At 38.4% G+C, this 15,826-nt stretch overlaps 1 protein-coding gene across 4 annotated transcripts in view; it reads left to right on the top strand.

Annotated features, from left to right (window-relative positions):
- The window catches only part of ACSL1 (acyl-CoA synthetase long chain family member 1), a 35,129-nt gene that overhangs the window by 12,569 nt on the left and 6,734 nt on the right, over positions 1–15,826 (top strand). For all 4 annotated transcript variants that reach the window (XM_052683097.1, XM_052683098.1, XM_052683100.1 and 1 more), the window contains exons 3-14: positions 1,743–1,857; positions 2,275–2,339; positions 3,624–3,725; positions 6,632–6,731; positions 6,887–7,065; positions 8,555–8,587; positions 8,764–8,815; positions 9,558–9,631; positions 10,896–10,973; positions 12,669–12,803; positions 14,376–14,510; positions 15,384–15,479. In XM_052683097.1, coding sequence (XP_052539057.1) covers positions 1,743–1,857; positions 2,275–2,339; positions 3,624–3,725; positions 6,632–6,731; positions 6,887–7,065; positions 8,555–8,587; positions 8,764–8,815; positions 9,558–9,631; positions 10,896–10,973; positions 12,669–12,803; positions 14,376–14,510; positions 15,384–15,479 — 1,164 coding nt within the window. The remainder of the gene's footprint in view (positions 1–1,742; positions 1,858–2,274; positions 2,340–3,623; positions 3,726–6,631; positions 6,732–6,886; positions 7,066–8,554; positions 8,588–8,763; positions 8,816–9,557; positions 9,632–10,895; positions 10,974–12,668; positions 12,804–14,375; positions 14,511–15,383; positions 15,480–15,826) is intronic.

The raw sequence follows: 15,826 nt of genomic DNA, 5'->3' as shown, positions 1-15,826 counted from the left end.
AAATTTGGAACTGATGGTTTGTTTCAATAGTAGTCCGTTATAATTTCTCTAATGTTCCTCTTTAAAAGAACAGTGCAGTCAGTCCTGAATTCAAGCAGTGTGCTGTTTGATAAAGGCCCTGTGAAAACTGCTTTTGTAGTTCTAAGTAATAGGATGTATGAGCTAAACAGTACTGGCTCTGATTAGAAGAAAACACTTCTTGTCTGTTGCTGCAGAATGGCGTAGGGTGTGGTATTTTGCCTGATGTGTGAGTTGTAGAGCCTCAAATGATGCTAATGCATTACACCATAGATGCAGTGACATCTACAGTGAGACTGTGATTATGAACTTTGTGTCATGATCTTCCTCTGGCTAACAGAAGAGGTGGTGAAACTGGGAAATATAGAAGCTGACCTTGGTTATCCATGGTCTGTGTAACATTTGAAATAAAACAAGCAGTCATGCATATTTTTTCTGTTTAAGTGATTGGTTCATTTCCTACAGAGTAGGCACTGGTGTGAGGGCAAGTGTGCTCTTGAATTTCTGATGTATGAGTGTTTAGAGGTAAGCCAGTCATTAATTTGTTCTGGGCCACGTTCTCTGTATGTTTCTGCTTACAGTCAAAGGAGTGGCAAGAACTGCATTACACATAGCTTTTCTAAAACAAGTTAGACTTGTTTTTGTGTTTAAAATGTTTTTGTCTCTGGTGAACTGCTACTATGCTTGCTCCTTTCCAGATATGTGTGTGATATGACACACAAACCTATGTCCCTGCAGATAAAGCATTTCTTTCTAGTTGCTCTCTCTTGTAGAGTACTTTGAAAACAAAAAATAAATCTTTAGCCTAGAAGTGTCAATGACTGCACATGACCAGCCTTTTGACATCATCCATGATATCACAACACAAGCATAGATTTAGGTAGTCCAAGACCTCTTAATCAACTCCTGACTCTTTCACAGCAACCACTTATAAAGAGGATTTTTAGTGATGTGTACTTGAAACTGTTTAACCAACTGTACTTCCTTTTAAGAATCTGCTTGTCTGTCCTCTGAGCTGGTCTGCTTAGTACTTGCATAACTGCAATTGGTATAAAATGAGCTTATTTAATCTGCCACTATCAGATGGACTATGTTGAAATTATTCAGTTTTTTTTTTTTTTTTTTACTACAATTGACAGTATGTGCAAGTGCTCATGTGTTGAAAAATAGTGGTATTGTCATAAATGCCTGTAGTTAAGTCAGGAAACAACTTTTTCTGGACTCAGTTTTTATCTGGTACAAAGTATTTTACTTATGAGACCACTCATTTTGAAGTCATGCTGATTGTGCCTAAAATATTTAGATTTTGAAAGCTCAATTGGAGCATGGTTGGTTTCTAATAGTAATTGGAAAACTACTAGTTGGAGATTAGGATCTCAGCGGTAACATAGCTAGAATGTTCCAATTGAGATTACAGTAAAATATCCCTAAAGAAAAGTCCTGTCAAGAGAAAGCAGTGTCAAAAGGCGTTTTGTGGTACTTAAACTTGTTCTGTGCTCTTATGTAGATGAAGATCAATTTTTTTTGCCAACACATTTGTGGTAATGTAGGGAGAAATCTAATGTATCTCAGTGATGTCCAGGGAAGCCTTGTAGATCTCTCTCTTGAACAGTTTACTAGGGCTCATAACAAAATTTTTTAAATGGATGAGAGGTTTCTATTTCCTTCAGAACATCATGTTAATCTGTGCTGGAGAATCTAACTTTTTTCTCTGGTTTTCATAGGGTGAAGAGAATGCTCGAAGGTCCTCTCTCCTCAACAGTGATGAGTTGATAACTTGCTACTATGATGATGTGAGAACAGTCTATGATATGTTCCAAAGGGGGCTACATGTATCCAGTAAGTTGAATTCAAAATGCATTTTATCAGCAATGTTAAGAGCTAAAGGTCCGAGCTCTTGAAATGCAGTTGAGATTGGAGAGGGGAGAGTGATGTCTACCTAGTAGCGAGATGAATATATAGAGTGTGAGCTATCTAGAAGGCAAATCCAGTTATGACCTTCTGAAAAACAGGGATGCTTGAATAAAGCCTTGTTACCAATGTATCCTTCTCTGGCTTCCTTCTCTGCTTGTTCTCAACCTCCAAAAATAATAATAATAAAAAAAAAAAAACAACAAAAACCAACGCTGTCTTCAGAAGGTATTTGCAAAGAATTCACAGGATGTCGGCTTAATGCTGGTGAATGTGTAATTAGTGTAGTGGCAAGACAAAGGCAGGGATTGCATTTTGTGTAACTTTTTTAATTGCTGTTTTTAGATAATGGTCCATGTCTAGGGGTTAGAAAACCAAACCAGCCATATGAGTGGATCTCCTATAAACAGGTAAGTAGTCTTTTTCACTTAGTTCTAGAACTGCTTTTCTTTGCTGGGGCTATTGGTGCAACATGCAGTTGCAATATGAAGTCTTAATTATGTATGGATGTTCTTAAATTGGTATCAAAACATTGTGGAAAGATTTTTAGTTCCTAATAGAGTATCTTAAAAGAATAGCCTCAAAAATAAATATGAAGGGAAGCACACCACCTCCTGCACTTAATTTATTCAGTGCTTTATTCCTGAATGTTTTTGTCTTATCTTTGCAGCTTAGTGTCTTGCTGCTGAATTGCTTAGAATTTGGATGCTGCCTCTAAAGGGTTGTGGCTTTAAAATGGTATTCAGGGATGCAGACTGGTACTAGTTTTACAGTAGAAAGAGCCCTACTTACAAATTTTACCTGTGCTTCCTGGCTGCCTGTCTCTGTAGTGCTGAAGGACACATTATAATGTTAATAAATGTACTTCTACCTATAAGCACACTGCTGCTTTGTCATCGCTAAAAATGTCTTTAAAAATATATCTTCATGCTAAACTTGAACAACTCTGCACTTTCAGGCTGTTTCTGACTTAGTAAGCTGATGTCTTTAAAATTTGCATAAGCTTTATTTAGTGCATACTGCTAGGGTCACTTGAAGACCCTAGGATCACTTAAAGACCTTTAGTAGATAGCAGAGGTGACTTCCTGGTGACTTTTGCTGGGCATCTCTTTGGTACAACCTCATCAGCAAAGCACTTCTGGTTGAGGCAAGTGACTAATGTGGATTCAGGTAATATGCTGTGTGGAAGGAGGAATTAGAGAACTGCCTTCCCAAAAACTTTGTTTATAGATTTAACTGGATTTCGCCTTTTTATTTTCTTGCTTCCTGAAGGGTGAAATGTTCTTGTAGGCAATTGAGTTCAGTGTTTTTCTGAAGAATGAAGCAGAAAGATAGCTTGTTTGGTGTTGTTGCAGACAGCAGTATAAAGCTGAATTATTGCATTTCTAGCCTTTCCTGCATATATAGAGTATGGAGTCAAAACTTTTTACTTAACAAATGAAAGTCCAGCTGGATTAAGCATCTCTTCTGCTTCATATTGGATGTAAGTGTAGTGTCTATGTTCAGTTTATAGTAATGCTACTTCAATCTTTGGTTTCCTCAAAATTAGAGAACATCTAAAATACTCTAGAAAGCCGCTGTCTACTTCACATCAGTTATTGTCCTTCTTGTTAGACTTAAGGCAAAAATAGTTCATGGGTATTGTTGGAGCTTGTCTCAACTTTTCATTTGGCTTCTCTTCATTTTCCCCCCAGGTTTCAGACAGAGCAGAGTATGTGGGCTCTGCATTACTTCACCGAGGCTTCAAACCATCTCACAGCCATTACATAGGCGTCTTTGCACAAAACAGACCTGAGGTAATTGACAGTGTTTCTGTTAGTGGTCTAGCTGTTATTTGAAATGGCCCACCATTTTAGTCTATTAATTATTGGCAGTGTACTGAGCTTCTGTACTAAGGGTGCTCTTGGAGTTGGGGCTAAAGGCTGAGCCGTTATTGTAGACCCATAGATGTAGCATCTTTAACTAAGAATTGAAATGGATAACTGACACAATTGTTAGTTATATTCTTTTATGGACTTGGAGTTGTATGCAGAAGACCAGAAATCATTAGGAAATCCAAACGAACTTAACTCTCTACTTCTCCCCTCAGTTGATAGAGAAGACGTTTAATAGGAAGTCAGTACAGCACTTATTTGATTTAATGTTCATCACAATTTGCTTTCTCTTAAAATGGCATTGTAGTACTAAGTAACTGAAAGAGATTGGAAGTCACAAGGTGCTTAGTCCTTTAATGATGAAATGTTTGTGCGAAGTTCTGTCATCTTCATCTTTGTTTTCTGTGGAGGAGGTCCTGAACATCAGGATTTTGGATTAGAAAACTAAGAAAGGCAAAAATAGAGAACTCTTTGAAACTCAAGGAGATGGACTAGAAGTAGTATAACTAAAGATCATTTATCAAAGGCAAATCTCACAAGCCTGAGACAACTAAGGGGATGTTTAGATTGATTTATTAGTATCTATCATAGTAATCTGGCAGTGATTCTAGATTGCTGTTATTAAAAATAGTATGAACTGATACATGTTTGTTGATTCTTAAAACTTACTGATTGAACTGGTAGGTTACAGAAATGCAGCCTTGTGTTTGTGATTAATAGTGAGCTGGTACTTGCTGTGGTAGGCCACTTAAACCAAACCTGTATCAAGATGGGAGGATGGTTGATAAATTTTTGTCTAAAATGTTGACTCTTTCCAATGAATACCAGCAGCTGGATTGAGTTACTTAGGGCAACCTATAATATTGCCATTCAAACAGTTATACACCACTTTAGATCCCTTCTGACTTTTTTTTCAGTTTGTCACTAAGCCGTCCCTTCTGGCACTTAAAGCAAAACCCCCCCCTGAACAAACAAAAACCATGATGACAAGTGATGTTGGACCCTCCTCTCAACTTCTTCTCTTAACTCCCACTACAAAAAAACAAACAAAATTTGTACAGACAAATAAATGTTTTTTCTGGATCTTAAATCTGGTACTTTGCATGCATTTTCCTGCTGGAATACTGGTTCTAATAGCTACAGGCTTTCTTCAGTAATAAACAACTGGGTTGTCTCCAACTAGGAATCTTATAGCTTATAGCATTAAGTGGAAGTTTTTCTTTTAGGAAAAAAGTGTGGAGGAGAGCCAGATGTTAGTGTCACACTAGACTTTAGGTGCAAGGAGAAACTACTACTTTTCCACGACTACGACTTTTGACCTGAAAGATAAGTTCTGGGGTTATTTGGTCAGTGGACTTTCTGAAGGAGAGCATGATGGTGTGGTTGGCTTAAATATCATGAAAGCCAAATGTACTTGAGTTGCATTGCTCTGGCAGACTTTGAGTTGGATCAGAAGGGAGCTGGAAAGAATTGTTGAAACCAACAGTTTTAAATCTGGAACTTTCCCTACTGAAAACTACTGAACAAGTGTTGTGATGTTCCAAATAGAATCAGTAGTCCAGGTTACGTAAAGACTTTTGTCAGTGATTCATACTTTTCAGTTCCAGGAATGACTGCTGGGAAAATCCCCTGGAGTTGGGAGTTGAAATCCTAGCATGTTACCTCCTGAAATATCACTGGAAAAATAAATCTGGATTATTAAAATCTACTTTCATTTTGAGTAACTGGACAACAGAATCTTTTCTGCAAGCAAGGAAATAGTGTTACAGATTGAGAAGACAGTGCAGTTAAATGTGCAGTTTCCCTTAAGAGAAGATCACATCCCTATCAGGAAAGAAATTGAAACTTCTAGCCTGTTGTCTCTGTTCTGTACTATCTGCTTAGGGTTTGAGAGAGAGCTGAAGTGTTGAGGTTTAATAGTTCTATTTAAGTATGGTTTTAACTTCAGGAGCTAAAAAGGAAGCAAGATGTCATGGTGGTCCAGAAAATAGGATGTTGGTTGTTGTCTTGACAGTCACAGTATGCACAAATGGTTGGAGGCTATAATGGGAAGCTTTAAGTGTGTGTGGCTTCAAAAGTCTGTTACTGTAGTAGACATATCTACTAAAATTGAAACTGCTGTACAGCTGCCCCTCTGGTTACATCTATTACAAAATCAACATCTATGATAGAATCATATAATGGCTTAGGTTGGAAGGAACCTTAAATATCCATGCCCCAGCTGTGGAAGATGGGGTTGCACCCCATCAGATCAAGGCTGAAGGCCTTGAACATCCCTAGGGATGGGGCAGATAGATGCTGTCTGGGAAGAGAAATGTTCAGTAGACCCCATTATGGCTGGTGTAGATGTGCCTGATTAATCTTTAATGCAGATATAAGACATACCAGTAAGTTAGCTGAAATTGTACTAATTTTATCAGATATTCTGTTATCTGTAATGTATTGCATTTCTGGTCCTCAAATGAGATGCAGGTAACGTACAGGTGAGAACATACTGTGTGTGTAGGAACTTAGAAGTCCTTTATTGATTCATAAATGATAATATAAAGTTTTGAAGGCTTCAGTGGCTTCATTGAGAACCTGAAGATAGGAAACAGTATAGTATTCCTAATCACTTTCCAGCTGTTAGTAGGTAAATTAAAGAATTAATGTGTTAACTGTTCTTTTAAGACTACTTAAAATTGCTCTTAAGGTCAGTTGAGTTTTTTTTTAGTGGGAGCTTGTCCAAATGAACTTTTTCCTAACAGCATAATAATCATAATGCCTCTGTGTCTTTCTTAAAAGTTTAGGTAAACACAGTGACTTACATCTTTTTTTTTTCTTTGCAGTGGGTTATCATTGAACAGAGTTGCTATACGTACTCCATGGTGGTGGTGCCACTCTATGATACACTGGGAACTGAAGCGATTACTTACATTGTGAACAAAGGTAGGGCATTTCTGATAGCTCAGCAAGTGAACGTATGCTGGAGCTGACTCAGAACAGATCTGTAGTTGCCTTCAGAGGTCTCTTCCATTGCGGACTTCTGTAGTATGGAGCTAGTCTGAACTTGTCATGTTGATAATGTTGTTCTCCTTCATCAGCTGACTTATCACTGGTTTTCTGCGACACACCTGAGAAGGCTAAACTTCTGCTAACTGCTGTAGAAAAGGGGGAAACTCCAATCCTCAGCACCATTGTGATCATGGAGCCTTTTGGCACAGATCTTGTGGAACGTGGCAAGAAGTGTGGGGTAGAAATCTTCAGCATGAGGGAAATAGAGGTAAGCGTTCTCAATCTACTGCTTCAATCTCCCATTTACTTGTGAAAGAATAAGAGTGTCTGCTGTACAGATATCAGGACTGAGCAGAGTACGTAGACTTAATTTCAAGCAAGAGACAGTTATAAGGAAAATAACCTACTAGTGTTATTTCACAGTACTCAAAGAGTCAAAGCATGTATGCAAGATGATGGAAGAATATGTCCACGTGTAACTCAGATCTGAACATAAAGCCTTGCATGCATGGGTGGTGGAACTTGATGATCTCTAGAGGTCCCTTCCAACCTCTGCAATTCCGTGTGATTCTGTGATTAAGACTTAACTGTATGCTATGACTAATACTACAGAAATACTAGTTTCAAAGAATTTGTGTAGGCTCTTGTAATGTAGTGGAGAAAAAAGGCATCGTCTCCAGTAGGGAGAATGTAAATGTTTCCTCAAGCAGGAGTTTTAGTATAGGAGGATACTTCCCACTGAATCATCTAGCTACAGAAAAAACCTAGCGGTAAATACTTAATCTAGATGCTGAAGTAACTACTTCCGACTAACATGCTAAGATCTTTTCCATGCTGTTATAAGAACACTTGATGGTTGGGGTTAATGTAGTAATAGGTATAAAAATGTGTAGAAATCTCAGTTGTGTATCAAAAGTAAATAATGGGGCTCACTCAGACTGTAGGGAAGTATTGAGCTGTCGGTGGTGCTTGAAATGCAGATGCTGTTTTGAGTAGACAGCTATGTTGTAGTGGCGTGTTTGGTTTTTTTTTGTATAATGGCCCTGTTTCAAAAAGGCAAGCTTACAGTTCAACTGTTTCCAGATGCTCTTTTTTCCTTAAACTTTGATGCATGTGAGTAATTTAGGAATCTAAAAGTTACCCATGCGCAAGGAAAGCTAGGGCTAATAAAGGAATGCATAATAATACTCCTGTGGATTTAGAATGTAAAGGCAGTCGCCAAGTTAATACATTTGCACACTGAGGGCAAAACTGTATTTAACAAGAGGTCAACTTGAAATTTACTTAAGCCTTTAAATATTAGTGTAAAAGGACTGTAACTCATCAATTCCCCTTCCTGGGGAAACCTCAGTCGTTCTCATCACAAGCAGTGATGAAACCTGCAAGGTGCTCACTGAGGTGAATACTGCTTCACTTGTTCAGTGACACACATCTTCTGCATGAGGTGTTGGATTTTGTCATTGCACTGCTCAGCCTTGAGCTTCTTTCATGAATGGCTGCTGGCTTACTAGCTAGAAGGGGGTAGGGTGAATTCTATGAATTCTAGTTATTGTTGTATTTGTAGAACACTAACTCTGCTATATCCTTCACAGCCTTTGTTCTGCTTCTGTAAGTTTTTTGTTTTTTTTTTTTAAAAAAAAAAAAGCCTTAACAGGCAGTCTAATGATAGAAGTTATGGTAGTTAGTAATGTAGGTTACCAAATTTGGTCTTGTAAATTTAAAGCTCATGACTTGTCTCCCTTCTTTCCATACTGTAGGAACTGGGAAAAGCACACAGACAAAAACCTATGGTGAGTTGATTTAAAAATTGAATCTGAAGTTAGGGTGACTATGCTAGTTTGGTCTGTGTAATGCTGTCTCCTATAGCTCAAAAGTAACTCCATTTCAGTGTGTATTTCAAAATTTTATGCAAGTCTCTTTTTTTCCAGCAATCTTAACCATAGTAATACTTTCTTAATTCTCATAGCCTCCAAAGCCAGAAGATCTAGCAGTCATCTGTTTCACCAGTGGAACAACAGGTATTCCTAATTACACTCTGCATGATTGATCAGCACAGAGAGCCCTCCTACTTTGTTTTCTAAGACTTTCCTATGCTGCTGCTGCTGCAACCTTTTATTTTTTGGGCAAGTAGCATCTGGGGATATTTTATTATAAGGCTTCCTTTGGTTTTTCCTGATGATCGGTACAAAGTTGCAGTATTGTCAGACAGGAATCTAACACTTCTGGGTTTGGAAAAATAGGTACTGAAGCTGTATTACTGTTAGACTTTGACTTAATTGTTTTTTTTGTAGTAGCAGGAATTATGTAGCTTATGTGCATTGTGCTCCCCCCCAGTGAAGAACTGAAATGGAAAGCCAGATGTTTAGATAACTCACAAATGTGAAGCATATGACAATATCCAACACCGGTAGGGCGTGAAAAGGAAGAATACAATGGTATTAGTTACACTTCTGTAGCAGATTTAAGAGCAGAATTGTCTGAGATCTTAATAGCTGCCTCCGCAGAAATTTTGAAAAGCTGATCTAAGAAATTTACCTGTTTCTGGAGGATTTGCTCTCTTTATTAAATTGAGTACTTACATGTGAACTTAATACTTCAGTTGGTAATAGTTCTCTTACTAACACATTAGTTAGCTCAGTCTTTTCTTTAATGCCCAGGATGGAACCGATTGAAATGCTATTAGCTTGATTTTTACCTCTGCTTGGTAACTTACAGGATCTGACAAATTCACTGTTACATACTGATGTGCTTTTTCTTTAGGAAACCCCAAGGGAGCTATGATCACTCATAAAAACATAATCAGCAATTCTTCAGCTTTTCTGAAAACTACAGAGGTAAACTGCAAAGCTAACATTATGGGTTTGTTTGCATGGAGGGGAGCAACACTAAAATTTCAAAAGCTTCAGTCATGATGTAGTAAGATTGAATTGAAAAATGTGACTTGTCAACACTTAGTCTATGCTGGTTCAGAAGTCAATGTTTACCTAAGGCCTCTTTCTTTTACTTCATAGGTATGTGAGAAGCTGCATAATGTAATTCATGTTAAACCTAACGGGTGTTTTTGACTTCTCTAAATCTATAAGACTTTAATAGATTTAGTTGCATGGATCTTAGTTTTTTCTTCAGTAAGCTCCTCCTTGGTTTCTTATGCATGTAACTTCTTGTGGACCAGAAATAGCAACTGAGTATTGCTCTTGAATTAATACAGGTCTGCTAGTTTTTTGGGGGGATGTTCATCCCTTCCCAACCCCACTGAGCTGATACTATGTTAGTAACTATTGGTCCAGCACAGCTGGAGAACTTGCAACTTTGCTTCTAGTGTGTAGATGTGGCAGAAGTTGGGCCATAGGGTAGCTCTTGGACTGTTCTCTTGAACGTTTATTTTATCAGTATAGAAAAAGTCTAGAATAGTGTAACTGCACTACTGCCAGAGCCCATTTTGCTTAGTTAAAAGTGAGCTGGTGTCTTCAGCTGTAGTTTCTGGCATGTTGTTACATGCTGTTGTCTTCATGGGGAAACTATGGGCAGAGGACTGCATTTAGACCCCCCCCAGTGGCAAAGTCCTCTACTTAGGATGTTGTAGGCCAGGAGCATGTGGGGAAAAGCAGATCTCTCATGCAGAAGTTCTGGCATATCTACTTTGTGTACACTGCTTATAGAATTAATTCTAAATTAAGCAACTGGTCTCATGTTTAGATCATGTGAGGTACTCCTGATATTAGACTTATGGCTTATAAACTGGACAAATGAACTTTGTGACCTGCAGTGAACGTGTTTTTTATCCCCAAGGACAAACCACTTTCATCTCCATACCATCCCCTGTGGTGTGTATAATGGAACTTTTCGGAGCTTCTCTCAGAACATGCTTTTGTTCATAATCATATGTATATTGTGATAATCTGAGCAGTTATTATATGGAGATGTAACACAATTACAGCAATGACTTCTAGTACATATAGTCTCTTTAGTGAATGAGAGACAGCAAAGCTCTATTTTAACCAAACTGTAGTGAGGGCTGTGCTCTAGAGTTCAAGTGCCTGGCTTCATTGTTTAGCTTAACAAAAATAATTCTATTTTGCTTAACACTTTCACTTTCAGAAAACATTCATGCCTACCCCTGAAGATGTTCTGATATCATTCCTGCCCTTGGCTCATATGTTCGAGAGAATCGTTGAGGTAGGCATGTTTGTTTCACAGAACTACTTAGAAACATGTTTTCTTACAGAGATCTGTGATAAACAGCACTTGTTTTGGATTTTATACATGTGAAAACTTGAGGTAAACTTTGAAAAACATCTCAAAAGTTAATTTTAGAGCTAGTGTTAGAGAGAAACTGGTTTACTAGAACAGGAGACAAGTCCTCCATATGCTTACTGCCTAAGTTCCCTCTAATATAATCAATGCAGCACTAGAATTTAATCTGCAAAAGTTACATAACTATTAATTGTGTAATGTGGTGGTCTACTCTCTTAACCAACTTACAATTAGCTTTGTCTAGAATTACTATTGCTTCCAATAAACTTGAATGAGAAGAGAGGCATTTTGTTTCAGTTGAGTTTTCTTCCAGGAAATGAAAATAGAATTTGTCACTAAATGGGATTGGAAGCCAACGTTTTCTTGAATAGTTTTTCTTGCCTGTAAGGCTAAACCTGGAGTTTCACTTCTAGGGATGAGGGGATTCAAGGCTGTCTCAGTGCTGGCAACTTTAGTCATAGGTTGAAAGATCATTACTAAGCAATATCCAACTGGAATAAGGTTCCTTAAATATGTTGTATAATGGAGGCGCAGATGTTTAATCGTAAGCAGTATAGTTCTACTTCGAGTTCAATTAACCTAGCTCCCTTAGATGAAATAGCAAACATGAATTTTGAAGCTGATTATTCCCTTTCATAAACTGGGAAATAAACGGCCTCCATGCAAGTGTGAGAAGATGAATAGGAATGGAAATCTTTCCACAATTTCACATAGGAGCCCTGAGCTTTCTACTCAAAGGCTTTGATCTATATATGTACATTTTTGTGAAGACTGGGAATAGATGTAACTTAATCAAAGTTATGGAAAACTCAGCAATGGTGGCAGAGTAGCAGAGTCCCAGGCTGCAGCAAGTGAGGATAAGCCCAAGTGCAGCAGCTGTGGATGCAGAAACAAAAGAAAAAAGCTGCTTACCTTTAGAGGGCCTCAAGCAGGCATGGATTTCCAGCAAGACAGCCTAGCCTCTACTGCCAGCCCTTAAACGAGGTCTGGGAAGGGATGGATCCTGTGGACAAGTGCAACAGGTGGAGCTTCTAATCTATCAGACAGCATAGAACACTAAGGATTAAGTCTGCCTCCATGGGTGCAAGTCTAAAAAGATGCTGAAATAAGCAGTGGCTCTGCTTACTTTTTTCAACAAACGTAATCTTGATCACCTAATGACAAACTGTTCACATCCTTGTTGTGAAACAGGAAGGAAAACTAGAGTGCAAGAGAATACTTCACAAGCAGCACACTGCAGGAATCTGACTTTAATGCAGGATTTTGTAGTACAAATAAAGGCAATAAGTTCTAGTATATTTTTTTTAAATAAGTTTGTTGAATAATGCTTTGAATCTTCTGCTGCCTCTGAGTTCCTGGCACGAACTTATTTGGCCAACTGCTTTTTCAGCTAGGGGCTCTTGTACAGTATTTGTTTTTGTCTCCAAACCTTTGGTCCATGTGCAACAGATGTCTTGCCATTTATCTTTCCAGTCTCATTTAATAGAGAATGTTGCAAGACTTGTCCACATCAGTGGATCCTGCACAGTCCACTCCACATTTAAAAGTAGTACGTGTATAGTCAGGGTGCGTCATACATATTATACATTTTTCAGACATCTTACTTTTCTCTAACAGTGTGTAGTTTTGTGCCATGGAGGTCGGATAGGATTCTTTCAAGGGGATATCAGACTACTTATGGATGACCTAAAAACACTACAGCCAACTGTATTTCCAGTAGTACCACGATTGTTGAACAGGATGTTTGACAAGGTAAGTTTAAAGCTGAGTCTAGAGCTGTTCAGGGTTTTGAGGGGCTTTCTGAAGTCTGTGCTGACATAGCAGAAGTAATTGTGTTCTGGGATGCCACTGAACTACTGTGTTTTTCTAAAAGACCAGAAAGTACAGGGAGTAGTGCTGAATGTATTAAAGCATTTTCAGGCAGCCAGCACTGGCATAGAAAAGTATGACTAGGAGACTTCGTTCTCTCCAGCTTTATTAAGGGCTCACTGTTTTGCTTTGAGCAAGCTGAAGTCCAGTCTACACTGTGAACTTAAGGCTTAGCATCTGCATGCTGCATTTCTAGCAGCTGACTCATGGAAGGGAATTTGCAAATCAAGGTCAGGTGTCTGCTATGTTTGCATGGACACGTACAAGTTTCCTACATAGCAGCCAGCAATTTCTAGCGGGGAGAACTACAAACCAGCCAGTCTGTAGTGCTGGAGAGATGGTGTGTCAATAGACCCATTCTCTCCTATGCTTGCTACTTGCCTTCTCAGTCTTCCCATCTTCTGCAATGGGTATTCAGAAGTAGGGTCTTTCTTGGCCCTTCGTATGGAAGATTTTTAATGATCCTTTTTATATACAGATAGTTGATATCTCAGGGTATCAGGATATCTCAGGGTAGGCAGAGGAGCTGAAGTATACAAGTAGTCTGTGGTTGTCAAATAAATGGCAGACGTCAGCTGTCTTTTTCATGAGACCAGAAGAACAGCAAGTAATGCAACACCTCTGTTTAGCCCCAAGAACAAATAGCACAACTCTGATCCCTTTGTAAGGGGAGGAAATCCCAAGACCATTTGCAGGTAGTGCTTAGAACTCTGTCCCTCATTCTGTTCAGTGTTCTGTATTGGAATTCTAGAAACAGGGATAAGGCTTGGGTCTCCCTTCTCCTTTTGCTGTGTTCTCTTGCTTGTTGTGCTTGGTGCTTATGATAGTTTCATACTTCTTTGGCACATTTTCAACCTCTCACAGCCCTGTAGTAGCCTGGAAAGTTAGCAAGTGAAAAATCAACGTGGGAAGCCTCATAATTCTGAAGGGCTGCTGGGTCTGTCTATTAAGTGAAAATGCTAATATGGTCTGGTGTTAACTCTGCTCTGTAGCTTTCTGGAAACAACTAGAAGGAGTCTTTAAAAAGATCTAAAAAGGGAACTTATGTATACAAGACAAATTGGTATTTAGGCATTTCTGAAAAAGGTTTGCCCGTTACAAAATTCCAGGTTTTAGTGAGGTGTGTATGTACTTTAGAACATAATAGGGATTATGCTTAACTGGCGTTTCAACCAAGCTAGAATAAAAACTGATGGTTTTGCTTGCTGATCTATTAAACTATTTTTTTCAATGGATTAACTTGTTAATGAGAATGTTGTGCACAGTTGACTGGGAAGAGAATTCAGCGCCAATTTAAATGAACACAAAAGAAAAAGGCCAAGTCACAAATATCAAAATCTATCCTTACTAGGAAGTTGTCTAATTGCTTGTTTTAGGCTGAGTCTTTATGCATGCTACTATAAGAAGAAAAGTATCAGGCTATTGCACTCTAATGCTATATAATCTTTTAAATAGATTTTCGGACAGGCAGATACATCATTGAAGAAGTGGATGCTGGATTTTGCTTCCAAGAGGAAAGAAGCAGAACTTAGAAGTGGTATAATTAGAAACAACAGTTTCTGGGATAAAGTTATCTTCCGAAAAATACAGGTATACTTGGAAGTCTAGGTCTCTATATTATGGATATTGAACCTTTTTTACTGTTGCATCGATGTCTTTGTTTTTTTTAATCTTGAAAAGAACTCCAAATGTGCCTGCTTTCATACAGAACAGCAGTATGATGTGCTCTTAATACTGGAGTCTGAAGCATCATTGTATCTACTTTGTAGTTTATAGGTATCACTTTGCAATTGCTGAATTTGATATGGACAGTTATAGTGTGATGTGATATGGCTTTCCCTCTCTCATTGAAGACTATCTGGCTTCTCAGAGTAAAATTGAACTCTTGTTCTCATTCTTCTTGCTCTTACTGCATCAGATAACTGCATTAGGTTATGCAGAGTAACTGCGTAGTTCCTCTAAGAGTCTGGTGCTTCCTTCTTTAAGAGTGAACACCCTTCTTTGAAGGAGGAATGCTGAATGTTAGTACTATATGTAGACACTACTATTTTCTCACTGTAGGTCACTAGTAAGTATGCCTGATATTGTATCTGGTGCTCTCTTGCAATGGCCCGAACTCTGGTTGTACAACACCCTCCTGTGGCTGCTTTTATAGCACTTAGAATGCATGAGAAACTAATAGAAGGCAGGCTAAAAGTAAAAACCCTCACTGCAGGGCCATAATTTATATCAGCTTCTGGCTGAGTCTGTGACGTTACAGCATAGCCTCTGTATGTTATGTACTTGAGATGCCATTAAAGAAACGGAAACATTTCTAAATTTTAGTCTCTAACATTTGTGGGTGGCACTTCTAGGTGGATAGCAGCTGGGGGTGGAATGTAAAAAAAACAAAAACAAAAAAAAAACCTCTGGAAATATCTCTAAAATGCTTTTGGTGTCTGCAGTATCTTGTATCTGTTGTAGGCAAGTTTGGGAGGAAAAGTACGGCTAATGGTCACAGGAGCAGCACCTGTATCTGCAAGTGTACTGACCTTCCTGAGAACAGCTCTTGGCTGTCAGGTGAGTTTCCTAGCCTTAATCAAAAACAATAATGCTTTTAAGTGCCTGATTAAAGATCTAATGTAAGAGCACTTCTAGTGATCTGACTATATGGGTAAATAGCTTTCTGGTATTCTTGGAAGCTGTACAAGTACATACTGTCTTCTAGAGATTCTCATGCCTCTGAGACTTCTATATTCATCTCAAAGTCATTAAGGTAACTGAAATATTAACATCTAAACTAAAGGGGGGGAAAAAAGATTCATAGGATGCTGTAAGCAGTAATTAATGTTCTTGGATTAAGTTTCTGGATCTTGCTGTCCTTACAGAAGTATTCACGACAGGACCATCCCTGTACACGGCAGGGA

This window comes from Tympanuchus pallidicinctus, unplaced genomic scaffold, assembly GCF_026119805.1.
Source record: "Tympanuchus pallidicinctus isolate F22 unplaced genomic scaffold, pur_lepc_1.0 scaffold2, whole genome shotgun sequence".
NCBI lineage: Eukaryota > Metazoa > Chordata > Aves > Galliformes > Phasianidae > Tympanuchus > Tympanuchus pallidicinctus.
Note: the sequence above shows the minus strand (reverse complement) of the source record. Positions and strands in the feature narration are given on the sequence as shown.